This window comes from Nematostella vectensis, chromosome 10 (assembly GCF_932526225.1).
Source record: "Nematostella vectensis chromosome 10, jaNemVect1.1, whole genome shotgun sequence".
Classification (NCBI taxonomy): Eukaryota; Metazoa; Cnidaria; class Anthozoa; order Actiniaria; family Edwardsiidae; genus Nematostella; species Nematostella vectensis.
Window position 1 is genome coordinate 9,248,915 of NC_064043.1, and position 26,852 is coordinate 9,275,766.

General features: G+C 41.9%; 2 protein-coding genes across 3 annotated transcripts; both read right to left on the minus strand.

Moving 5' to 3' along the window:
• Positions 1-951: 951 nt before the first annotated feature.
• Positions 952-8,599, minus strand: LOC5513557 (mucin-5AC). The gene is made up of 6 exons (XM_048733389.1): positions 8,285-8,599; positions 7,743-7,947; positions 5,910-6,022; positions 5,610-5,713; positions 4,460-4,685; positions 952-4,080 (listed from the first exon to the last, which is right to left on the minus strand). The coding sequence occupies exons 1-6, from the start codon at positions 8,328-8,330 to the stop codon at positions 1,049-1,051; spliced, it is 3,726 nt and encodes a 1,241-aa protein (XP_048589346.1). The 5' UTR covers positions 8,331-8,599; the 3' UTR covers positions 952-1,048.
• A 1,452-nt stretch (positions 8,600-10,051) lies between these two features.
• On the minus strand, positions 10,052-26,618 carry LOC5513558 (tolloid-like protein 1). 2 transcript variants are annotated; one of them, XM_048733523.1, is made up of 17 exons: positions 25,713-26,618; positions 24,512-24,652; positions 22,650-22,767; positions 21,627-21,805; positions 21,119-21,188; positions 20,404-20,561; positions 19,563-19,728; positions 19,216-19,391; positions 17,485-17,597; positions 16,170-16,401; positions 15,507-15,629; positions 14,963-15,129; positions 14,009-14,180; positions 13,523-13,648; positions 13,098-13,237; positions 12,368-12,563; positions 10,052-12,002 (listed from the first exon to the last, which is right to left on the minus strand). In XM_048733523.1, exons 1-17 carry the CDS (start codon positions 25,813-25,815, stop codon positions 11,599-11,601), a joined length of 2,784 nt encoding a protein of 927 aa, XP_048589480.1. In that variant the 5' UTR covers positions 25,816-26,618; the 3' UTR covers positions 10,052-11,598. The 2 variants fall into 2 exon arrangements, with proteins under 2 accessions (XP_048589480.1, XP_001633846.2); XM_001633796.3 differs by having other exon boundaries at positions 12,368-12,572; positions 25,713-26,604.
• Positions 26,619-26,852: the final 234 nt, after the last annotated feature.

Below are 26,852 nucleotides of genomic sequence, written 5' to 3' on the forward strand. Positions count from 1 at the left end.
GTGCGCTATCAAAAGAACACCGGATTTGAAAGCCAAAAACAGCAAATGACCAGACCAGACGACGTTTTTGGCTATACAAGTTGACCTGGATATAGTGACCTCTCCCTCGCAGCCGTTTAGGACTCGTCACGCTTAATAACTGGTTACTGGGGTTACTGGGGTTCAGGCAACACCTAGGGTGAGGAGTCCAGAACGGCTGCCAGGGAGACTAAATATAGTGTGATTTGACTAAAAAATATTCCTTTAGCCTTCGGTCTCATCGTCTTTTGACTAAGAGATCGTAAACTCGAGAAATAGTTGTTAAATATAAAACTCTATTCCATTAAAAACTATTATTAAAATTCTCATTGTATTTTTGGCGTAATATAGCACAGGACCGTAGCCAGGGGGGGGGGGGGGGGGGGAGGGGGAGGGAGGGAGGTCGGCTATCATGAAGGGACAGTTAGTACCACTGCGAGCTGGGACGTGCTACTTAGAAATTTAAATGTTATTTTCCTTTCTATATTACCTACAATGCTTTGTATGTGGCTTTAAAGAAATATATTCATATCTGAATGAATACCTACGCCAGCTTTTGTATGGTCAAATTCTGAATTTCTTTTTCTATAACACATCTCTGCGTGATCTTGTCTTGTTTTCTTTTTAAGGGAAGCAGGGAACGGCAAACCGTCACTTTCTCATTCGAGCCGTAATAGTCTTGTTTGAACGCTAAATAGCATTTTCTCTGACGTTTACACAAAACATTAATGCTTTCCAAGCGCGAACCTTTCGTTTATATTTTCATCAGTGTTTACTTTTTTATCTATCTTCCCATAATTCGCCTTTCAAACAAAAATCCACAGGACTCCCAAATGCAGATTGCTCGTTTCCTTGGCAAATTATAGCCTATCCTCCCAGACAGCTTACAAATATCCTCTGCCAAGACACATTTTCTTCTTATTTCGATCTTTATTTGCGTACGGTTTCTTTAATCTTCTTCACTTACTTCAAAGATTTTCCCAATAATTTTCAACTTTTCTAGACATGCATATCTTTTCCATATTAGCCTTTATTCTTCGTTCTCTTTCTTATCTTTCGCATCAGTAAGATCCCCAAAAGACATTGCAGGGTTATCATACGCATGCGCAGTATTGCCCCCCTCTTTCTCTTTCGCGCCTTTCTCCCCCTCACTGGCCACCACAATGTCGTCCGACTTCAACTTCGGTACATCCCACTCGGGCAACCTCCCCATGGTGAACCCCCCTTGATTGGTGTCCCCCCCTTGTCCTGCCCCACCCGTGTCGTCCAAACGGAAGCTCTGATGATACGGCACTACAGCCTCGTCATACTCCTTATCGCCAGGAAGATCATTCACCGCATCAATCTCCTGCGCATGACCATAGAAATCCACACGGTAATAAGTCGCCCGCGGAATTCCCGCGAACCTCTTCAGCTCCACCTCAGAATCCTGGCCCATCGTAAACCTGCCTGAAGTTTTGTCTTTACGGCAGCGATGGCACAGGACGATCACCCCCACGATGAAGATCAAACCCATCAGCGCCCCAAAACTGACGTAAAGTATAAACGCAAGGCCTTTTGTGGAAGGCTCAGTAGGGGCCACGCCCGTGGCATGAGGCTCCACTACATCTACTTTAAGGGCCTTGTACTGCCTCCCCTGACTTTCGACTACTATAGCATCATTTTTCACGGCTTCCTCTAAGCGCTGAGTTACGTTTCGTTCCTCAGCGTTCTGCACGGTCACAGTGGCCTTGATGGACCCGCATTCCAGTTCGCCGACCTTGATGTCGTCTGGACTGATGCGTAAAGCTTTGGCAAGTACAGCTTTGAGCGCGTCCCTGAAGTCTTTCTTTGTTTCGTCGTCAGCTAGCACAACGGCGCAGTCCCCCTCTAGGGTTATCTCGTACGTTTGGGACGAGACCGGAGTGGTGGGTGTAGGAGCAGAAGTCGGCGTGGTGACTGAACTCGAGGTCGGTATCCTCCACGAAGATGTAGAGGGTAAGATGGAGGTGGAAGTCATAATGCTCGAAGGTTCTAGCACATTCCTTGTACTTGTGGCTCTGTGGATACTTGTTAATATAGGGGTGGAGTGTGAAGAAACCAAGAGCTTGCTGCTCGTCTGTTTGACCCCAGGGACAATGCTTGTAGAGATTAATCGAGTGATCAAAAGCGTTGTCTCCTTCCTAGAACGTTCTACTGATATGGAAGACTTGATCAACTTTGTAGATGCAAATACGGAGGCAGAACTGCTCTTTGGGATTTGTGACACTCTTATGCTAGACATGATAGATTTTGATTTCATCGCTGTTGATACTTCAGCTTGTGAGGACATGAGGAGTGATGGCTCATGGGAGCTTGAAATAGTATAAGACTCACTTTTAGTGGCTCGAGCGGACTGGGACCTTATCATAGTAGATGTGAAATCACTTGCTCCTATATGGTAACTTGAAGAAAATCTAGACAAGGATTCACTGATGGTTGGAGTAGACTCTAAATACACCCTCGATTGTTCTTCAGATGTGGATACAGTTGCTTGCGTAGAGAAGATTGCACTTGATTGGACAGAGGGGGGTGCTGAATGGATAGAGCGAGAAACACTTGCTTGAGTAGACAGGGTTAAGCTTGGCTGAACAGAGGGGTAATCACTTGATTGAACAGACGATATACTTGCAACGGCAGAAGGGGGTACACTTGCTTGAACAGAGGGGTAATCACTTCCTTGAACAGAAGAAACACTTGCAACGGCAGAAGGGGGTACGCTTGCCTGAATAGAGGGGTAATCACTTCCTTCAACAGAAGATACACTTGCAACAGCAGAAGGGGGTACGCTCGCCTGTATAGAGGGGTAATCACTTGCTTGAACAGAAGAAACACTTGCAACGGCAGAAGGGGGTACACTTGCTTGAACAGAGGGGTAATCACTTCCTTGAACAGAAGATATACTTGCAACGGCAGAAAGGGGTACACTTGCCTGAATAGAGGGGTAATCACTTGCTTGAACAGAAGAAACACTTGCAACGGCAGAAGGGGGTACGCTTGCCTGAATAGAGGGGTAATCACTTCCTTGAACAGAAGATACACTTGCAACGGCAGAAGGGGGTACACTTGCTTGAACAGAGGGGTAATCACTTCCTTGAACAGAAGATACACTTGCAACGGCAGAAAGGGGTACACTTGCCTGAATAGAGGGGTAATCACTTGCTTGAACAGAAGAAACACTTGCAACGGCAGAAGGGGGTACGCTTGCCTGAATAGAGGGGTAATCACTTCCTTGAACAGAAGATACACTTGCAACGGCAGAAGGGGGTACACTTGCTTGAACAGAGGGGTAATCACTTGCTTGAACAGAAGAAACACTTGCAACGGCAGAAGGGGGTACGCTTGCCTGAATAGAGGGGTAATCACTTCCTTGAACAGAAGCTACACTTGCAACGGCAAAAGGGGGTACGCTCGCCTGTATAGAGGGGTAATCAATTGCTTGAACAGAGGATACACTTGCAACGGCAGAAGGGGGTACACTTGCCTGAATAAAGGCAGATTCACTCGCTTGCAACGAGGTTAACCCACTTGTTTGGGTAGAGGATCCTTTTTCCACGGCCGAGGAGGGTACGCTTGCTTGAATAGAAGGGTAATCACTTTCTTGAACAGAAGATACACTTGCAATGGCAGAAGGGTTTACACTTGCTAGAACAGAGGATGACACACTTGCTTGAACAGCTACTGATGACACTGGGGAAGGCAAGATCGTAGGTACTTCTGATAGACTGACGGACGACCTGATACTCCCCACATGTGACTGCGTTACCGCTTGTGAGGGCGTGATTATAATACCTAACGTCGCATTCATCACCCGCGCTGACGAGGACACCATAATGCCACGCGAAGTTTCCATAACAGTGGCACTATGCGTTGAATAAATTCCAAACGTTCCATTCGTCTCAGACGAGATTGATACATTTGGGTACGTTGTCCGTATTGGGTACGAAGTGCTCTCATCTACATAAGTGCTACTGACTGGGGCGGGCGGTGATGGAGTATCGTAGACTGTATAATTAGTTAAGGCGCTTGTACTATTGGGGAACACTGAAAAAAAATGACTCGGTATTAATTGTGTGTAATAGGGGCTCAAAGTTTGGAATTTGTTTCAAGGCGCATGTGTGCGATTTAGTCGCACATAACGAAACCTCAGATTGACTGTGTTATGTAGTTTATACAAACACCTTGTGCAAGCGAGGTGCAGTAAGTATAATGTACAAGTGTTCAGTTAACAATAAGGTGTATGTTGGTCGCTGATTTGCGATATATATTCTTTGGTCGTATCTAAAAAAATCCAGTCGTAAATGATACTTTGAGCTCTGTGTTAGACTTATTTCATTGTTTAAAATTATAATATGCAAATACATATTTTCCTCAGAATGATATTAATTTTAAAAGACAACACGCAAAATTTAATACTACTTACCCGCGAAAGCAGCAACGTCTCTTTTGCCACGTGGCTTTCTCGCGATCCCACTTTCTTCTTGAATGTCAACAGCCCTGATCAGGGTCGACGTCCACTCTTCCTCCCCTAACAAAAGCAGCTTGCGCAGGAGAGCTTTTCGGTTGTCCTTAGATATCTGGTGATTGCCTTGTATCAGGAACTCACGGAGACTCATTGCGTCGCGATGCCGCACAAACAAAACCTTCTCCTGAAATAGAACAAGAAACACAGGTTCTCGTGTAAATTAAAAAGTACCTACCTAGCATTCCCAACGGGAATGGTAACGTCAACAATACAAGGGGACCTGAAAAAGATTTCTTGTAGAGGGGTCGACCGAGAGCACGAAGTCCCCTCCCTGCTCAAATAAAAATCCCAACAGCCGAACCCGTACTTACAAAATGGGTTATCACGTCAAACTAGTACTTACAGAATGTGTAATCACGTCAAACCTTTACTTACAGAATATGTAATCACGTCGAACCAGTACTTACAGAATATGTAATCACGTCAAACTTGTACTAACAGAATATGTAATCACGCCAAACCAGTAATTACAGAATGTGTAATCACGTCGAACCTGTACTTTAAGAATGTGTAATCACGTCAAACCTGTACTTACAGAATATGTAATCACGTCGAACCTGTACTTTAAGAATGTGTAATCACGTCAAACCTGTACTTACAGAATGGGTTATCACGTCAAACCAGTATTTACAGAATGGGTTATCACGTCAAACCAGTACTTACAGAATGGGTTATCACGTCAAACCAGTACTTACAGAATGTGTAATCACGGCAAACCAGTACTTACAGAATGTGTAATCACGCCAAACCAGTACTTACAGAATGGGTTATCACGTCAAACCAGTACTTACAGAATGTGTAATCACGGCAAACCAGTACTTACAGAATGTGTAATCACGTCAAACCAGTACTTACAGAATGGGTTATCACGTCAAAACCAGTACTTACAGAATGGGTTATCACGTCAAACCAGTACTTACAGAATGTGTAATCACGTCAAACCAGTACTTACAGAATGGGTTATCACGTCAAACCAGTACTTACAGAATGGGTTATCACGTCAAACCAGTACTTACAGAATGGGTTATCACGTCAAACCAGTACTTACAGAATGGGTTATCACGTCAAAAAGCATCTCTCTAAGGTCACTGTCACCCAATGAATCTTGTAATCCACCAAAGAGTGTAATGGTCGCACTGGAGGACAGGATTCCTGGAGGGAACAAATCAGTACCTCCATGCATTGTTTAACTTGTATTTATTTAGGATATGATATGATGATGATGATGATGATGATGCTGTTGCTGCTGCTACCGATGACGATTATTTTTATGATAATATTATCTTATAGTCATGGTCATGGCGATGATGATAATGATAATCATGTGAATGATGCTGATGAATGTCACCTTTACGTCGTGCGTTCGTCACGTCAGAGCAGAAGCGAACGCGATGCGAGGCACACACCAACACATTAGAAGGACTGAGATGGCTGACATTTGTGACTTTTCCACCACACTCCCTAAAACAAACACATATTTTTTTCTGTAATCATTTTAATAAAAAGGGAAATGTTTGATAAATTAACATTTTTGTTTTAATATTCTTGAGTAGCCCTTCATATAATAAGAACACTGTGATTTGTAGTTTTTGACTATTAGCTTAAAGCAGGTTTTTAGATTTAGGGTATAACATTTCTTGTAATCGAAAACCGCAAAACGGCGGAAATTGACACTAAAAATTTCTGCAAGCGGAATATCGTTTACAGAACAATAAACGGTTTTCATGAGCCGAGGTGGACGCCATGTTAAAAATTTCCCAGACGACCCAAGACGAGGTTGAGTGTTCACTCTTGTCACCCGGCCTATTTGATTTCTAGGCATCTGAGGCGCGTCTTCAAAGGGCGGTGATTATTGTGGATAGCAAAATGTGCAAACGTACACCCTTCCAAAACAATTTTCAAATAATAAATTAAAATCGCTGTTACAAAAGAAAACAAATTTCCCAGTGTACTTAGTTTCAAATGGGGTGACCTTTTGGTGCGGCTTTTATCAAAAAGTGGCGTGACGAAGAATCAAATACGATACGCTAAACTTCGAGTCACGTTAGATTTCGTGAGATGATGAGCGTGACAAAACATTGTACTGTAAGTTGATATAGGAAGATTGTGTCACACAAGTTATCTAACAGCTGAAAGGTGATCGTATTACTGTTTACTTGGGATTTCACTTTAGGAAGACACAAAATGCATGGGTTATATTTCAAAAACAACTAAAAACAATTTAATGACATTCAATAAACATCTCGAGCAGCGAGGGATTTTTTTTCGAGCTGGCTGTAATAAACTCGACACCCAAACAAAATTGAACTCTGCATACCTCTATTTCCTTGTTTATAAGTTCTCCAGATTTGAAGGAAAATATGGTACTCGAAGAATTTATTTAAGAAGATAGGTCCTTCTATAATTCCTGTTTCCGCAAAACACGATAAGGCTATTTTTAAATTAGAAAGTCAATTTACGTCAGTCGAGTATGTCCGAGTAGGAGAGACAAATAAGAAAGTTGGGCTCCTTGGCGTCTGTGGACATATGTCAATCATTCTTGAATGGGATATAGTTCGAGGGAGCTATAGACAGAACTTCCCTAAATGCATCTGCAGAAGATACGACACAATAAAACAAATAAAACGGAGTGGTATAGAAAGGAAATAGCAAAGCTCTTAAACTAGACTTGCAACTCTTTTCATATCATTCCACGTAAACAAGATAAAAAGGACTGCCAGATAATAAATTACGCTTCCCTACTAGCAAATGCCTTCAGTACTTCGCTGGGAAAATTACGCAAGAATGAATTGGGAGAGCGCGCTGAGCGCTATAAGTTTGACTTCCGTGAAAAGCATAGTAGTACGAAATTCGAGATAAAACATGAATTCTTTGAGTAAATATGTCACAAAAATGTAGAATGTATGAAAAGCTTTTTGAGTCTATTGGTTGTCTATATTTTAATGATACCGCAAATGATCTAACGACTGGTTCTTAGACTAGAAAATGTGGTCAACCACAAATAGGAACCGTTCCGAGATTTTTCATGAGAACCAAAACAAACCGATGAAAATTGTCTTAAAGTTCGCATTAATAATACGTCCGAAACTGGAATGCTTAATTATATCTGTGAAACGTCCCCTTTTATGCGTGTCGCACAGCACATATATTTTATGATTAGAAGCGCAAAAATAGTTCGTACCATTCTCTTGAAGCAAACCCTTGCCCAGGTCGAAGGTCATTTTTCTCGTCACCATTGGCGGGGAAACACAAGATCCATGTTGTTTTCTTCGTGCTCAAATCATGAGAAATACCTCTAAGTTTTTCTTCAAGAATGCTTGACGAATTAGTCCTGTCCAATAAAACTGTAACTCGTAATGCATAGGCGCTATTTCCAATAATAAACACTGCGGAAAAAAATATGAAATCAATCTTTACGAAGTGACAAGCGCGTGGTGTAGTGTAGAAATCCTTGTTGCAACATTGCAGCGGGAGCAACAAATGGAGTAATTGAAATTCCCTTGTTATTGCATTCATTAACTTATATTCACTTAATAAAACTATTACTACTACTTTATGGGAAATAGAGAGCATCTTAACAAAGTCCTACATGTTTTTGAACACTCAAACTTCTAGAATGAAAAGAATGCAATGTAGTCTTTGATAACACTCGACCGACGGTTCAAACAAGAACTTAAAGTAGTTCAGATTAAGACAAGAAGCCTGGGAGTGCTAAAGACTTACCTAATAAAAGAGCCAAGAGCCAGGAGAAAAACGAAGCCAGCCCCATGAGGAAGTAGATGTTAGATTTGCCCGGTCATGGAATTCAGATCAAGATCTCAATTGTCGAGCAGAGCAATATACCGTAGACTAAGAGCAAATTTTAAATGTCTCCGCTATCTCTAGACACTATGTTGTACACGTTATAGCTTAGAATCTGCATGAATAATGCTATTAATCGAAGTACCGAAGCCTAGGAGAGCTCAAAGGATAACTTTGCTGCGAGATAAATGCCAAGTGAGGCATCCAAAGCTGAGCCCGCAAGCTACTCATTACGTCAGTTTGTTAAAAGCAAACATTAACTTGTTTTTCCTTGATTTAAATATTGACGGGCCTTTGCTGTAGCATAATGTTGTTTTCTTTCGTTCGAGGTGATAATTGACGCAAAAGAAAAGTTTTTTTTGAGCAACTATATTGCCTTTGGTTTGGAAACATTTATACCTTATAATAAACGACTCTCATTAATCCTTCAATCACTTTCACTTTCCAGAGAAGAAAAGAAAAATCGTAAATAACATGGATGGCAGTATTTCTGTTTTGTTAATTAATTCTTTAAGAAAGCAGATCAAACGTTTTTTTTAGTGCGAAACAAGTTATTAAATTTACGTGAAGTGGTTAACATTATGTTGCGTGGAATAATGGACGCATCCATTGCCTGGAACCTCTGAATAATTGTTTTCCAGCCAGGGATGAGTGGGAGGGAAACAGATTACGCAAGGGTTTACGAAGAAGAATTGTGCTGGCCAGACACGATATTCTCCATTGGGAATTGATCCTTTAGATAGATAGATAGATAGATAGATAGATAGATAGATAGATAGATAGATAGATAGATAGATAGATAGATAGATAGATAGATAGATAGATAGATAGATAGATAGATAGATAGATAGATAGATAGATAGATAGATAGATAGATAGATAGATAGATAGATAGATAGATAGATAGATAGATAGATAGATAGATAGATAGATAGATAGATAGATAGATAGATAGATAGATAGATAGATAGATAGATAGATAGATAGATAGATAGATAGATAGATAGATAGATAGATAGATAGATAGATAGATAGATAGATAGATAGATAGATAGATAGATAGATAGATAGATAGATAGAAACTTTATTAAAGTGTCATAAACAACCTCTAGCCGGGGATAAAACCCCTACTAATTGGGGGACACAAAAAAAGATAAAATTATAAAAATTATACTGATTATTAAAAATTTAAAATTGTAGATTCTTACTGATAAAGTTGAATAAATATATATATATATATAAATACATGTAAATTGATTGTAATCTATATGAAATTATGAAGAAAAAAATGACTAGATGTACTTTTGAGCTAGCAGAGCTTAGCTGTAAGGTGTAAACCAGTGCGGATTTAATCAGCAAAGCGAAAACTATTTCAATTGTGTTTACCACAAACAGTAGAGACGCGTTATCGAATGCTTTCTAACCGCGCAGTTAGTCAAACTGTCAATCAAAAGCGATGAGAAGTTAGCAAACTTTATCAAGCTAAAAGTTTTAAGGACAAAAAATCGCGAGAATGCAGTGAACATATGGTTCGGATATCTGTAGCAAAGCAAGTTGTAAACCTATTAAGCAGCCGGCGATGCGACCGACTTCTACCGTCAAGACGAAAATAACCCTCACCCTCCCAAGGTCTGTAAACATTCGCTTGAAACCTTGCCATAAACCAGAAAACGAGTTAATTAGTACTCATTCAATCTAAACGTGTATATTTATTTTATGTAAACTATGCTTTGTTTAATAGCTTGATTACTTAGGCCTTGTGAATATTATACATATACCTTGAAATTGTTTGAAAAATATAGTTGCACTTTTTATATTCTTGGACGAACATAAGTCACCTCGTTTTTAACTTTTTCATAACTTTTGCATTAAGTACAAAAAATGTTAAAGTGATAAATTATTCATTGGATCGTATAGCAATGGCATATGCAAAATTCTAGCCATTTACGGATTTTAGAAAGAAAAATCAGCTTCAATCTTTTTGTGAGCAATCGATTTAAGTCAGTTCTACGATTATACGTACTACACGGTAATATTTGGCAGGAGATTCAGTGTTGCCTCTTCTGGCGGTCTTGGCTATACCAAGGGGTTTGTTTGCAAAACAAACAGAACAGAAAGACACTCTCACACAGTTTCTCGCCGCCATGCTACTTGTTGCAAGACAAGCCAGCCAAATCTTAGGCCTAATTTAAAGGCCGCATCAACATCGCATTAAATTCAGCCGTCTTAATTTTTTTTTACAATTTTATACATGGTTAATTCGGCGTCTTTAACCATTTTATACGGCCGGTCGAATTAAATACGAGTCTGCGAGATAATACGCCTGGCCCAGGCGCATAGTAAGGCTTAAGTCAGATTGGTTTTAGACGCCGTATAAACCATGCGCCGTATAGGATGCATAAGTTATTATAATGTCTGCAAATGTAGCTAAACCGGCAAAATACGGCTATAAGACGGCGTTGGTTTTAAACGCCGAATTAGGTCCCAGCCGTAGCAAATATTTAATTGAATTATGAAGTCACGCGAATGATTATCTAGCCGTTTTAAATAAGTTTTAGCTAAAACCTTTCGTCTGTGCGCTTTACAGTATCGTATTGAACATTGAGATTGAGTATTTATTGATACTCTTCTTTTTTCGAAGTCAAATGGCGACGTACCAGAAACCCATGTCTCCATAAACTCAATTTTATATTCAAGCACACAGAACACTTATTTCGTTTGTGCCAATTTGCACGCCTGCTTTTCTACTCGATAAAGAATAATACTTCATGAAGCTCACAAAATATGAAAACCGAAAAACATCTATAATGTACAAACAGCATTAAAATAATTTACTAAGCACAACTAGAATTCTTATATCTAGATGAATCACGTTATCTTTACCAAATTCTAATCTCGAATTTACATAAAACCTCTCTCTTTTGTGTTTGACATTATAGTCGTTGCAAATGAAAACAATATGAAAATTGTAAAAGTGAAATGCATTTAACACGAATCCCATTCAGTTACACTCCCTTCAAAGCTCCCCACCTCTACGCGTCACAAAGGCACTCTTTGCACTTGCAAGTTTGTCTTTGACTTATCCTTCATCTAAAGAGTCCTTAGCAGCGATTCCTATAATTTTTAATAAGTAGCAGAAAAAAAACTAAACATAAGGTTCTATACTGCACTAGCCCCGCCCATCCCAATTCAGGGTTCCTCAAATTTTGATTGATGCGGCACTGCTATAGAAAGCCCTACTCCTTCCCATCCTTCCTCTTTCTTCTATACTTGGTCCTCTTCACTCGCACATATTCAGCAATGAACCCCTTGTGTTGGTTAGTGACGTCAGTCACAAACTCGATATACATCTTATTACCCGTCGATACGAACTCTAAAGGCCCCTTCTTCCCGGAACTGCCACACTGTTTCCCTAGCAACGGCGATGACGTGCTATTGCCGTCACGGATGTTGACGTAGTCATAGCTACAATAAGCTTCCTTCTCGATGTCGAATTCTTTAAAGCGCAGTTTGATGAACCCATTGCGAGCCGTCAGTGTCCAGTTACACTTCATCTTGGGGCCGTAGTTATCGTCGCCATAGGCTGGGTGCGAGTAAAATATCCGCTTTTGACTAACTGCATTCAAATTTGCTCCACAATCTACAAAGATATATGCATTTTAGTATTGAAGGTTTGGACCTTTTCCCTTTGGTCGATTTTTTCCCCGCGGCGTTGATGTTTTTTACGTTTTGATTTAAATAAAGTTTTGCTTTTCCTTTTTTTTCTTAAATGAGGGTCGGCCTTTAAGGCTTTGTGTGTAGGACGCATCCCAATTTGATACAGTAAATGTGTGTGATTTACAATACTCCTGACATGATTATAAACATTTTAAAAGATTTGTAAGAGATGAAACAGCGACGCCGGTTTAACCTTTGGGGAAAAACGATAAAAAAAACACTCAGATGGGATTTATTTCTAGAAACTGATATACTGATGGGGAAGCTTGTTATAGCTCTTATACTTACGTGCCGTGTAGCGCGCTTTGAACCCTCGTTTTGCTATGAGCGAATCTGAATGGAACTTGATTAGCATCTTGTGAGCCCGCGATCGAAACGGGCTGGGGAGATTGTTGCCGCAAATGCGTCCTAGACTCTCGGCCTGGTGGCCTGTGCCCGAGAATACCTCGACGTAGTCATAGCGACACTCTTTTGCCTCCTCGATCTGCAAAAACTGAATGAGGATTACAGAGGATCAAAAAGAGGTAGCATGCAGGCGATAGGGGGGGAGGGGGGGGGAGAGGTTTGCTCTTATCGGAGTTTCATCTTATTCGATAGATTAAAAAGACATAGATATGGCGGCCTTGTGCTTAACACTTACATTACAATGTGCATAAAATGTTTCTTAAACAATTTAGGTTATATAATAGTTTACCTGAATTTAGAGACAGTTATCTAGGCGAACAAGAAAGACATTTCAGTTCACCAAATGTCTAATTTAAATGAGTGTCTAAAGAGAATTAACTGAATTAACAATGGAAATGATTCTTTGACCAAGAGAACGAAACCACTCCATCTCATGCTACGGCCTAAACCTAAGACTCTGTAAACCACGGCATGAATAATTTCTCTAATAAGTCGAATGAGAGAGTTAATCAAGGCTACAGTTCTCCAGTTAGAGTGAAAGCGAGTAAGGCATTTTGTTAAGACCATCTGAACGCTCAGCTCAACCAGGGAACACTTCCCTGCATAAACCTACCCGAAAGTTGAGTTCCACGTGGCTACCAGGAGTAACTGTGATCTTCCAAGTGCAGTCTTTCTTGTGTTGGTAAACTCCGGGAAAGTTAGGAGACATGATCAGGCCTGTTAGTGACGTCACAGTGGAACCGCAGTCGGACGCTGGAAAAGCAGGATGTTTTAGTTTTTATTTGTATCTAATTATTGAAGCGAACTACCAAAACGACAAACAACGATTGATATTGATATTGATAATGATTGATATGTGAAGAATAGATATCCTTCCCCCTTTATAAGTAAAAAGTGGTCTGTCTCTTTGTATTGTGTGAAATAATGAATAATGTCAAAATGTCGGGCTTTTCTATCTCCCTCCCGGATCCGCTGCTGAGAAATATATTGGGCCCTAATGGAGTAAGTCACCTTACCAACTTAGCTCGCGAACAATACCTTCTTTGCAGCTGTGCTGGTCTGGATGCAGGACAAAGCCGGGTTTACATGTACAGCGGTAACTCCCAATAGTGTTGACGCAAATATGCTGACACCCGCCTTTCCTCTCGCGACACTCGTCTTCATCTGCAAGGTCACGTGATGCAGGAACTTTTGAATATTTGATGCGGATTTCTAGGCATCAAACGCCAGTGCCTTGCGCGTAATACACTTTAAAGCTTTAAAAGTAATCTATTCAGAATAACTTCTTTTATAAGTCCCTCCCCTCTCGTTTTCTCTACCTCTTTCAAAAGCTGCATTTTGTTTATTTGCTGGTGACTTTTGGGGAGTCGAGGGGTCATCTTCTAGGCCAATAACAGCTATACGTATCTGCGAATATTACTACACAGTAGTATATAAGCGTAACACAACCTCGAAGCTTGCGTTTACACGGTGTACAATACCTAGACAGCAGTACAAAGCTTGCGTTTACACGGTGTACAATACCTGCGTAGTACTTGGCCGAAAAGCCGCGTCTCGACTGCGTGTGATCAGAGCGGAACTCCACCCACATCACATTGGATGGTGACGTCACTGTTTCTGGGTTCTTGGAACCGCAATACCTTCCAAGAATCTTATTCTCGTGATCCCGAACCTCGACGTAATCGTAACGGCAAACCTGTAATAGATAAATGCCTACATCAGTTATTAAATCGTATAAAACTGCAAGAGTTGGGAAGAGATATCGCGTTTGCAACAATTGTAGGATAATTTTACAAAGCTATCAACTAAGGCGGCTTACAAACCCATGGCGAACTGACCAAATCGAGAAACCTAAAATAGGTTGTGAATCAAGTTAGAAGGAGAAGAAAAAACCCGGCGTGCCCGCAATTGATTACTGGTTTTAAACCTGTAAATTTATCTTTTTCTAATTAAATTTACTAAGGTTAACACGAGAGGAATGGCAAAAGGAAGTGACCGCATTTTTTCAAGCCACATCTTATTGCAAATTAGCCTTACTATTTTGCGCCTATCTTTCAGTGTAAGCCTAATAATATTCCATCCTCACTACTACAAGAAAGGCTAAATCCAGTATTCCCATCCCTTAGAGCAAGCCTTACTCCGTTGCCTTTCCCTCAAGTCTAACGTTGTTCAACACTCCCCTCCTCTTACTTAAAGCAAGCCTTACTCCGTTGCCGTTGCCCTCAAGTCTAACGTTGTTCAACACTTCCCTCCCCTTACTTAAAGCAAGCCTTACTCCGTTGCCTTTCTCTCAAGTCTAACGTTGTTCAACACTCCCCTCCCCTTACTTAAAGCAAGCCTTACTCCGTTGACTTTCCCTCAAGTCTAACGTTGTTCAACACTCTCCTACCCTTACTTAAAGCAAGCCTTACTCCGTTGCCTTTCCCTCAAGTCTAACGTTGTTCAACACTCCCCTCCCCTTACTTAAACAAGCCTTACTCCGTTGCCGTTGCCCTCAAGTCTGAAGTCGTTGAACTTGAGAGAGATGCGTTGACCAGACGGTCCCGTGATTCTCCACAGGCATCGCTTGTTCTTGGGGTAGCTGGCGGGGTAGCTCGGGGAGGTGATGGTCCCGTTACCGTTAGATAGGACCCCTCCGCATGCAGCTGAAAGCAAGACATAGTGAAAATTATTTGGTACACCTGTGGGAAGCCAATGGCTTTGTCCTTCGCCTCCCCGATAACAAAATAGCTGCAAACAAAATGACACAACGGCGCATTTTCGTAATGACGAGAGAATGTCAAGAACATAAGCAGTTGCGCGTTGTTAGATTCGGCACCTCTATAATACGGACGTGCGCTTATGAGGTACGGCAAGCTACATTTGTATAAGGCATTCTCTATTCTATGTAGTGTTTATGTACCTTCGCAGTCCTTGCTACATTTGTGTAAGGTATTCTTTATTTGATGTAGTGTGTATGTACCTTCGCAGTTCTTGCTACATTTGTGTAAGGTATTCTTTATTTGATGAAGTGTGTATGTACCTTCGCAGTTCTTGCCGTCCGAGTGCAGCTCATAACCTGGATAACATGCGCACTTGTAGTTCCCAAGAGTGTTCTGGCAGATCTGTGAGCAGCCGCCATTGTTGTTATTGCATTCGTTACGTTCTGCAGAATTAACACCGATTAAAAGTTAACATCAACATTCAAATGTCCAAAAACCTCTATACGATCAAATCGACGTGATGAAATGTCCGATGTAGTCACTTTTTTTTGTGACATCGACGGGTCGATACGGTCAAACCTTTTATTTTGTTGTGTGATAAAGTGTACAAAAGTGTCAATGTGCTTTAAGATATATGGTAACGTGTATCATGAGTATTGTGCGTTTCCAGCTGCGTAGTCAGGATTTGAGAAGGCAGTGAGGGGTAACGGGGGTGGATCCAGGAGCTCCAAAATCCGGAATCCGTGGATTTCCTTATATTTCCTTTAATTTCAAAGCCAAATATCTGAAAAAGGGGAGAGGGGCGCTCGGCCCACCCATAAATCCGGGTACCCAGTCATAGAAATAATAATTGTGAAAAAGTATCATCCTTCAATAAGAGATGACTCGCTATTTTGCGGTCTATTGGGCGCCCTTAGCTTCGCGCCTGGTTTCCTTTTTCAACAGCCAAACGCACTTTTCCTCGAGTAAATAATCTCACGGACCTGAGAAAAACGACAAGTAGAACCCAGGTTTGTTGATGGACGCGTCCGACTTGAACTTGATGGTAAGGTAGCTCGAGTTACTTCGCACTTCGCCGGGGATCTCTTTGCCGCAGAACTTGCCGATTGAAGGCGCCCACTCGTCCTGTCCATCAAACAGCTGCAGGTAGTCATAGTGACACTGCTCGTGATCCTCTACATCGAACGCTACGAAGCGCATACCCACGCGGGAACCCTGTGGAAGGGAGGGATTGTTAACGAAACTTGGTCCACAATTTGTATTCGGCTGTTGTGGTGTCCCCGACTCTTTAGATTTAAAGTTTTATGTTATGTCTTTGTTTGTTTGTAGTGTAGTTAAGGGGAGGGGAGGGGAGGGGAGGGGATGTTGATCGATCTTCACGTAAAAAGTATCTGGTGGAGCAGATGATAACTAAATAACATAATGGGAAGGAATGACAGTTAAATTACAAATATTAGCCGCCCTTTTATTTATCAAATTACAGTAATTTGTAGTTAGAATTATATGAAGTCTGGTTTTTGGGCGAGCGCATCAAGCGCCATTTGTATTTCTAGTAGAGTTGATGTTAGTTGTTGTCTCTGAAGTTATATGAACATGCACGACATTTTATCCCTGCTTTGGTATCCCCAGAGACTCAAGGCGCCCAAATAGACCTCGATATTTTTTACAATACGTCACAGTGAGCTGTGCATGGCGTAGCCGACTAAGACATGGCTAGGAACCTGGTTATTGCCTCCCTATTAATGCCCGGGTACCTCTGGTACTTCTGTGTTATACAGTTCGCTAGATAGCGGTGTTGGGTTTAAAATCTTCAGCCTAGCCGTATAGCATTAGCTCCCATACGGTGTTTTAGCGCATGTCTGGATGTTCGATCCATCTTAATTAAGGAGTTCGATCCCCGGCAAATGACTCCGTTTTTACAAACTTCTTTTTTATTTCTTATTCCTAGGTAAATTATTATGTTCATGGATAATATTTTGAATGGACAAAGATTTAATGACCCATTGGTATCCATTCTGGGTCATATTGTATCGTTCGTAGTTTTAAGCCACGGGCTTACCTACCTTCCCCCCCCCCCTTGTCTGCCTAGCCCTCTAACGTGGTCTTACAATGGTCTCATCTTGCCATCGTCCCTGCCTGTTCCCCCTCGTCTGCCTGGTCCAAGCCTAGTCTTACCTTGCCAGGTAATGCAATGGTCCACACGCACTCCTTGGATGATGGGTACCAGCTCTAGTGCTGGTCCCAGTCTGGTCCCCCCCCCCCCCTCCTCGACCCTGCCTTGTCCTAGCCTGGTCTTACCTTGCCAGGTAATGCAATGGTCCACACGCACTCCTTGGATGATGGGTACCAGCTTGGGTACTTGGGAGACTGGATCGTACCGTGTGCTTTACGAATCGGTCCACCACAGCGCGCTGAATAACAAAACAAATTGTTGGGGAAAGTTATGTACAGGACCCGAAATGATCCCAGGACCCGAAACGATCCCAGGACCCGAAATGATCCCCAATAGTACCCCAAGTGATCCCGGGACCCGAAACCATACCGAGGAGTCCCCGAAATCGACCTCAAGGAATTGCGGTAATGGAAAAAGGGAAAGCAGAAGTAATCACTTGCAATTCTTAAAGCATAATTAAGGCTTTTGCCCCGGCGGTAAACCCATAAACAGAGTCCAAAACAAATACACAACTTTTAATTGCTACTGAAAGGAATACAACATTAACATAGCACAGCCTTGCTCAGAACAACCAAAACTGTTGACCTTCCATCACACTCTAAACATTTGCAGTTCCGACACATGACTCTAACAACATAAATCTCGTTTCCAGTAAACGTCACCCCTAAAAATCCATATTCATTTGACAACCAAACGTGTATTTCACCACGAAATCCATGTTCACATAAGCGAATATTTACCGACAAAAGCACACTGAGTAACGCACTCGAACAACCCTTTTACTACCGTTGCAAGATGTGGCTTTAGTTGAAAGCAATATTTATGTGAGTTTTGAATTTCCTTTATGTAGTCGGCCGTACAACCCCTGCATGATCTCATGATAGGTCTTTCATTTACCGAATACAAACAAACATGCACAAAAGTAACCTTAAGAATAACCTTATGTTTTATCTGTGGATCGATATGGAGACTTGTTATCTATAAATGATTTATTCACGCCTGGTTCTTCAAATTACTATCACAGAAATTGCCATTTGACCCCAATTTCCGACTCAACCACTGTATTTCCTGTGCAGTCATATAAATCTTAATACTATAGTTTTAGTTAATGTAAATTTCCTGATAGTAACACAAATAACGCTAAAATGTTCATATGTTTTTAAAACTGAAAGCCAATCCTTCCACATTCCTTTTGATTGTCCATTACTGCAATTCCTTGGGGTTCATTTCGGGGACTCTTGGGGATCGTTTCGGGTCCCGGGATCAGTTGGGGAACTTTTGGGGATCGTTTCGGGTCCTGGGATCATTTCGGGTCCTGTACAGTTATTATCAGACATGATGTGAAAATGATCTGTTTCAAAGAAAGGTTAATTAAAAGATGGTCAATGAAGAAATTAGTGTTTCTTGTATAAAGCGGCACACTTTTAGTCAAAGTCAAACGTGCGTGTCTGCTTTCAGTATCATCAATGACATCATTCAAGGCGGTTATTCGGCTCGTTTCGTTCAACGAACGCGCTTTGTAATCACATCGAAAGCGATCACATCTAAAGCGATCCATTAAAGAAAGTAATCTATTCCTTCTTTAAAATACCTATTCAATCGTAATTCCAGGACTTCCTAAACTATATCTTCAAATTGCCGGAAAAGCAAACAATTAATGCGACCTTCAATTGAGAAGGTCAAGAACTAGAGTTTTACCAGACCCTTAAACGACAATGTTTTCCTCATACGCTGGCGTTTCCCAGAGCTCTTTAACTGGATGCTGGAGCTCAAAAAAGGCTACAGGGAACACTACAGGAAGTCAATTAATCGCGCAGAAGTGCCAAAGCGTATAGTTTTTGCTCAATATCACCTACTTTCATAAACGGCTTTGAATCCAGGCCTCGATTCCACGCCGTCGGACTTGAACTTTATCCACAACCGACTTCCGGTGGACCAGATAGAGGGTGGTACCCGTGTCCCGCAGAACCGACCAATAAGATTAGACTCCCGCCCGTGCCCATCCCGCACCTCGACGAAGTCATTTTTGCATCTGAAAACAAGTCGTAGATTTTTTATTTAAAATCAGACCATTATTTCATTTTGTGGAAGAACGGGAAATCCGTTGGCTCAACGAGATAGCACAAGTAACAAAGCGCGCAATGCTATAACTTCCTGCGTCTATCGTTAAAAAAAATTATTCTAGTGAATATTATATGCTTACTTGTTAAAAGAAGTTTTCTTGAGATGGAAGACTGTGAAGTTCAGCACAATCCTCTCGCCCGGCGTCACGGAGATCCGCCATTCACAATGTCTACCAAGAGGGTAGGGGCTGGGGTAGCCTGGTGATGTGAAGGCACCAGAGGGCTCTTGTAACGTGCGCCCACACTCTAGGAAACAATACGAACATCAGAGGGGTAGGGTGTCAACCAAGGGGGTAGGGGCTGGGGTAGCCTGGTGATGTGAAGGCACCAGAGGGCTCTTGTAACGTGCGCCCACACTCTAGGAAACAATACGATTATCAGAGGGGTAGGGTAGGGTGTCAACCAAGGGGGTAGGGGCTGGGGTAGCCTGGTGATGTGAAGGCGCCAGAGGGCTTTTGTAACGTGCGCCCACACTCTAGGAAACAATACGATTATCAGAGGGGTAGGGTAGGGTGTCACCCAAAGGGCTAGGGGCTAGGATAGCCTGGTGACGTGAAGGCACCAAAGGGCTCTTGTAACGTGCGCCCACACTCTTGGAAACAATACGATTATCCTGTAATGTGCGCCGAGCATATCATAGCGCTAAGAACAAGCGTCCTCTGATAAATTAATGTTTTTTTACTGGGACCGGGATTACTTGTTTGACTTTTTTTTCTAGAGATTTCGGCTTGTTATTTGCCAACCCTTCAGATATCAAATGATCGGTCCCCTTCTGTGTTTCCCTTTTTTGATTGGTATCTGCAACAGGCAACCCAAATATGGCAAGATATTCATATGGAAGAAATTACCCTAAATCTCGTCAACCTTTCGGCTTTTATACTTATATGAGAAGTATATGAGCCAAGAAGTCTTGCCACTCACCAGGACATCGGTACATCTTGATTGTCTGACGAATGTCTCCCAGGCTGAGATGTTCACGCTGACCGATCGCGGGCACCATGTCCCCGCTTCTCTTTGGCAAGATGGTCACATGGTTTAGTGACGTGGCAAATGTATTTTTCCCATAGTGCATGATGGACCTGATTTAATGAGCAAAACTATCAGTCTAAGAGTAAAGGGACTGGGACTAGTACTACGCCGCCCTTAGGATCGGTAATGGTAGTGCAAAAGTAGATCGGTAGTGGAGCGAATAGATGGTTATGATAAGCAGATGTCTCCGTTATCGTTCGTGTTTAGATGGCAATCACCATCACGATTCTCACCCAAGAAATAGATGGAAGTCGCTACTTAATTAAGTTAACATTCATGACACGTGACAAGGTAACGCCTGTAAGACCTGTAGCAGTCCCAAAATATTTGGTGGGGGTGAGGGCACGGTACAGATACTGATATCAACGAATTGCTCTAGTAGTTGAATTTTTTCGATATTTATTTCAATTTTCTCTTACGTCTTCTTAAGGTACCTATAACGAAACAAGTTATTAAATAACATATATGCCGGGCACAGCCATACCCCTACTGGTCATTTCCTTACATTTTTAAAATATTTGTGGGGGGGGGGGGGATGGGCACGTGCCCCTAATGCCCCACCCCTTAATACGGGGCCCTAAACGCTAAGTAACGACATTACTCGTACTTGTAGTCATACTCCTCGCCTCTGGAGTCGATTTCGGCCTTCGTCAACTTCTGGAAGTTGTGTCCTTCACCTACACCAGACAGACAGACAGAATGCTCGCTAAGAAAGAAGGCAATCAGGAGAAGCTTTACAACCCAATTCGCATTGCGCTAGATTTCTACCATTTGCCCGTTTTGATCTACTGAGGCGTTAGATAGCTGCTGTGCTTGTATTGATGTGCTTGATTGATGTGCTATTCAAAGCCTTCGAAGAGTTCATTTAGGCAAAGTGCGCGAATTACAATGTTAGTTTGATGTTAACTGGCTCTGTGGTAAGGAAAGAGATGCTTTCATTAAGACAAGATTGACAATATGATTGCATGTACACTGCGCAAAAATAAAGTTTACAATATTTGATGTTTGTACTTCTTTTACCCTTAATTTGTTGTGTGCAAAATATAAAATCATCGCATGTTTCAAGAGAGCGTAAATGAATGCGCGCTGAAATGTATGTTAATTTCTCAGCCAACCTTTCTTGATATTCTCGCGGATAATCTCGACAAATTGGTCGCGGTCCGGCCGTGTGTGTTCGTGCCAGAATCCCACAAGATGACCAATCTCGTGTACAATGATGCCGAACTTGTCGCAGTTCTTGCCGATTGAGATTCCCTGTCGGCCGTTACCCTTACGCCCCACGTAGGAGCAACAGCTGGCGAGGAAAAGTGTTAGACCGTCAGAATGGTAAGAAAGATATAGGACATCATAGTGATGATGATGATAATGATGCTGGTTGATAATAATGTGGATATAATAAATAGTTTAATGGTTTGATAATAAAATAGTATGATCTAGTGATAATGGTGATGATGGTGATGATGATATAATGATTATGATGATGGTGATGGCAGTGGCAATGGTGATGATAGTTAGTGGTAATATGATGATGATGGCGATGACAATAGATAGTAGAAATGATGATAATGTCGACGACTGTAATGATGATGATGGTGGTAGGGATGACGATGATAATGATAATAACGATCTTGATGATGATGGTAACGACGATTGTGATGATGACGGTGGTAGTGATGATGATGATAATGACGATAATGATGATGATGATGACGATTATGATGACAAATGTAATATGATGATGATGGCGATGACAATAGATAGTAGAAATGATGATAATGTCGACGACTGTAATGATGATGATGGTGGTAGGGATGACGATGATAATGATAATAACGATCTTGATGATGATGGTAACGACGATTGTGATGATGACGGTGGTAGTGATGATGATGATAATGACGATAATGATGATGATGATGACGATTATGATGACAAAGATAACGACGATTATGATAATGATGATGATGTTGATGATGATAATGACGATTATGATGATGATGGCGGTGGTAGTGATGATGATGTTGACGATTGTGAGTGTGTGTGATGGCGATAACGATAAACAGAAGGAAAAGTATAGACCAACACTAGAAGGTTCACTAAACGGTCACGTGGTCAGCACCATCAGATGCGACCCTTACCCGCAGCGTCCCTTGTGGAAATAAATAAAGTCTTCCTCCTCCGTGTGTTCGATAAATGAGAGACAAGTGAAGTTCTCCCAGTGACGCATCGCCTGTAAGATGGTGGCCTTTTGCTCACCTAAAAAATAGAAGACGTTTTACTTGGTTTCCTTTGGTCGGAAATGAGCCGCGAGTCGGTGCGGAGCCTGGAACGAGCTCGAATTCGGAGAGATGGTGGTTTCCTATGGCTTCACAACAACTAAAGGAGACTCAATCAGGCGCCCGGGTAAGAATGCATGGAACGAAAGCTGAACTAGAGCAACTTTTAAAAATGCCACATTAAAGAACACCCCCCCCCCCCCTCCCCAGCCTTCTTAGGGGAAAACAAAGATGGATTTTGTTTTAATTTTCTAGATACGGCCGTGGGTTTTTTTTTTTTCGTGGGTCGTGCATATTGTTTTTGCTTCATTTGTACAAAAAAGAGAAAAAAGTCTCCTATTGTCGGCAAAAAATCCGTTTTTGCGCTAAAGCTGACCGTCATGATAGGGCCAGCCTTATACACGATGCCGGTCAAGTTATAGCCCGCTCAAAGATGTGTAGCGGAAACTAAAATATTGAGTGGTTAAAAGGTCAACTGGTACCGCGCAAAAGGGTTCTTAGAGACCAATCAGGTACATTGTTTACGAAAAAGACTCGTGCGCTGTCTCGTCATACCACGAATTCCATCCACGTGGCCTTGACTTTAATGGTCTGTCATCTGAATCTAATCGCGCACGTGTGGTTATATATAGACGGTTGCGCTGTTTCATCTGGATATAATTGCGCACGTGTGGCATACAGTCAAAGCCTTTTGTAGGCTCTCTAGGAGCTGGTCGACCGCAGAGCTTTGACTATATGCACGTGTGGCATACAGTCAAAGCCTTTTGTAGGCTCTCTAGGAGCTGGTCGACCGCAGAGCTTTGACTATATTTCGATGGTAGTGCACTGCCATCTGAATCTAATCGCGCACGTGTGGATATCTATATACGGTTGCGCTGTGTCATCTGAATATAATTGCGCACGTGTGGCATAAAGTCAAAGCCTTTTGTAGGCTCTCTCAGAGCTGGTCGACCGCAGAGCTTTTACTATATTTCGGTGGTAGTGCACTGTCATCTGAATCTTATCGCGAGCGTGTATCCGATGATATCTCCGTATGTATGTGTATTTTAAGTAAGGACTGCCACTGAGGATGGTCTCTGCCAGAGGGCTTATTGCGTTCCAAGTAGCTATCTTACATCAATCAGTACAGGTTAGTGGGGCTCAGCTTGAATGCATGCCCTCCTTTCCCCCCCTTTTCCGGATTACTCGAGAAACGAGTAAAGAGGCATGGGTCACATATACCAGCAATTATTGCCATTGGCCACAGCGCTTACTCGGGCTAAACCCTGTTTAGGACATTGACGGTTGAAAACTTCCTATCCAGGGTCCTAAAGGGTTTGGGGGGGGAGGGGAGGGGGTCCAAATCCCGTTTCCCGGCCGTTATTTTCGCAAAATCCCGGTAGGTAAGATCCCGGTGGTAACTGTATTACAACGATTGGTTATATTATACACTTTATATTCAACAAAATAGCCCAATTTTTTTTTAATTGATCCGCTGAGAAAAATATCGCAGACTCAGGGGTGGTAGGGGGTCTTAAAAGAGGGCCTAAAATTAGAAGGGTTAGGAGTCAAGCGAAAGATAGCAAGCGAAAGACATTCTGTCCTGCTTCCTAGTGAGACATTAAACCAAACCCTGGAATTACCTTTTATATGAATCATTTAACCTACTCTGCAAGCTGGAAATTGTGCAGATTAATGAATATGTTACCATGGTAACAATCAATCGTTCACTGACGTGTCTATACCTGTGTATTCGTCAGCAATCTCGAAGGGTATGACTCCGCCTGGCCACAAACGACCCACGAATGCAGTAGCCGCGCGTCTTTGGCGTGTCACTCTTTTCATATCTTGTGGAGTTAGAGCGATATCCCCCTGTATGAAACCCTCTGTAGGAGTTAATAGAAAGCATTATGCTTAAGAATCTCTTTAAAAAATGTGACACAATTGATTATTGATCGGGCTCATCATCGCAATAACACATGCAATATTGCAAGCAATGTTTGTATGTTGCAAGACTTTCAGCTACATCTATTTATTTGACTTGCAACATTAAAACAAGAGGCGAGCAATGCTCGCATGTTGCAAGAGACATCATGATCTGATAAAATGAGGTCAGCCGAAAATCAATCTTATCGTATGCAATCTATCGTATGCAATCTATCGTATGCAATATTGCAAGCAATATTCAGATGTCGATAGAGAGCGGTAATAAGTGGTTGATGAAGCCTACGCTGCTATTACCAACAAGATCAATTTCAATGAAATAGACTTCAAATCTAGAAATGTTTGGGCGCAACTATGTGGTGCCAAAAGTTATTGATTGACAGTTACATCTAGCCATCATAGTTCTCTTGCGATTAGACTTAAAGATAAGACAAGAGCATTAGACTGTTAGAAACCACTGGGGGCTTGGCTTCAAGGAAGACTAAAATTTTGTTTGGCAGGAAAAGGGAAAACCACGTCAGCGCTTATGAACGGAAAAGGTTTGGTTATGATCTCAAATTTCATGAACATAAATAAATCGTCACCAAGAAACCAAATACCTCAGCGCACAGTAAAGCGACTTATAATAGCTCAATTGGTAATATCAGCAATTAAAGCGAGAGCAAAACTTTTTAATGCGCGGTATTTTTTTACATCCGGCGATGAATAAAAACGAAAAAACTATTTTAGAGATAGGCGTACGAAGAAATCTGCGGTTTTTCTCCACGTGAAATCCTACCACCAGGAGTCAATGCATGTATACCGAAGGAGGGTATGCGAAAAATCTCGATGATTGTTTTGATTACGATTCAGAATTCTAGACGATAAACTCGATATTTATAAGATAACATTAAGGATTTTAAAGTGGAATGGAGACGGGTCGTCTTGATTGTATAACAAGCTCGGTTTTCATAACAAACGGTTTGAAAAAGATGGTGTTGTGATTGAATTTTTTTAGCAAACCTGCTTTGCAAGGGTCGTAGTCTTCGTCGTCGGCTGACACATAATACAGCAAACATAATGCCAACACTAAAAAGACTGTACTTCGCCGTAATCTTTCCAACATTATTGCAATGTAATGACCGCTTGAAGCGTAATAAAGTTAGCTCTTTCCTTCCGCGAGATCTCCAGCTTTCAAGCGCGTTTTGCCGCCCGCTTTCAAGCCAATTCTTTTCGCCGTCTGCGGAACGTGTTTCTTGCTCGGTCCTCTGACGAGGATGCTAAATCTTGACCGGAACTCACACGGAACTTCCGGTTCTTCAGGACCGATTCTGCGCAACACAATGCTATCCGGTTAGAGCAGCCAACCTCCACATGGAAATCCGTGTCAGTTGGGCGATCCGCTCTTGCTATTTGAAAGAATATTTACATCTCATGAGCTCCCAAGGGTGTTTTGTTTCGAGATTACGTGGTAGAGGGGTTAGAAACTTCACGCGATGACAGCTATATCACGTTTGTCATCTCTGTATGCTAGTGGCGTTCAATCATCTACTCCGGCTTACGGCCAAGTAGCATGCAGAGTGCTATCCCATCCTCTCACTCGAAGCTCTGCGGGGCTGTAAATCTTGTCTCACAATACTTGACAGACCTCGCTCGTTCTCACCTAGTGCTAAAAGGGAAGTATAGCCACTATGACAAAGAACGGTCATCGGAGCTGTATTTTTGGCAGTTATAATAAAGGGAAATAGCTATAAGAGGACGGATATCTTCTTTTCATCTGAGAGGAAATTGTTCAAGCTGAATAGACGCAGGGGGTAATGCAAAAAGGCGTCCGCAAACACAGCTTGTCAGTGGGTCACGTGACAGGATGTGACGACATTTGTAGTGCAGCGTGGAAGTAAGGTTGAGTGTCGGCCCAATCTGGGTCACTAGCAATGCTTTGTAACTGGAACCTTCGCTAAGCCAAACCCTCAGTTACTCGAATCCCTAGTGACTCTTAAACAATCTGGAACATTAGGTAACTCGAACCTCTCGAAACTTCGGTAACCAAACCCTCAGTAGTTGAGCCTCACGCTAACACCTGGGATGTCACCATATGACGCGCTGCGCTGTGTTTCTTTTCCATAAACAGGGTGGAATGAACCACGGGGGCGTACAAAAACT

Excerpts from the sequence above, each read along its gene's own strand:
- LOC5513558 (XM_001633796.3), bottom strand. The coding sequence starts at position 25,815 with ATGTTGGAAAGATTACGGCGAAGTACAGTCTTTTTAGTGTTGGCATTA. Across the intron at positions 21,806-22,649 it reads TTCCACAAGGGACGCTGCGG|CTGTTGCTCCTACGTGGGGC; the intron begins GTAAGGGTCGCA and ends TTTCCTCGCCAG. Across the intron at positions 20,562-21,118 it reads GGCGAGGAGTATGACTACAA|GTCCATCATGCACTATGGGA; the intron begins GTACGAGTAATG and ends TCATTAAATCAG.
- LOC5513557 (XM_048733389.1), bottom strand. The coding sequence starts at position 8,330 with ATGGGGCTGGCTTCGTTTTTCTCCTGGCTCTTGGCTCTTTTATTAG. Across the intron at positions 6,023-7,742 it reads GGGTTTGCTTCAAGAGAATG|GGAGTGTGGTGGAAAAGTCA; the intron begins GTACGAACTATT and ends TGTTTGTTTTAG. Across the intron at positions 5,714-5,909 it reads GACGAACGCACGACGTAAAG|GAATCCTGTCCTCCAGTGCG; the intron begins GTGACATTCATC and ends TGTTCCCTCCAG.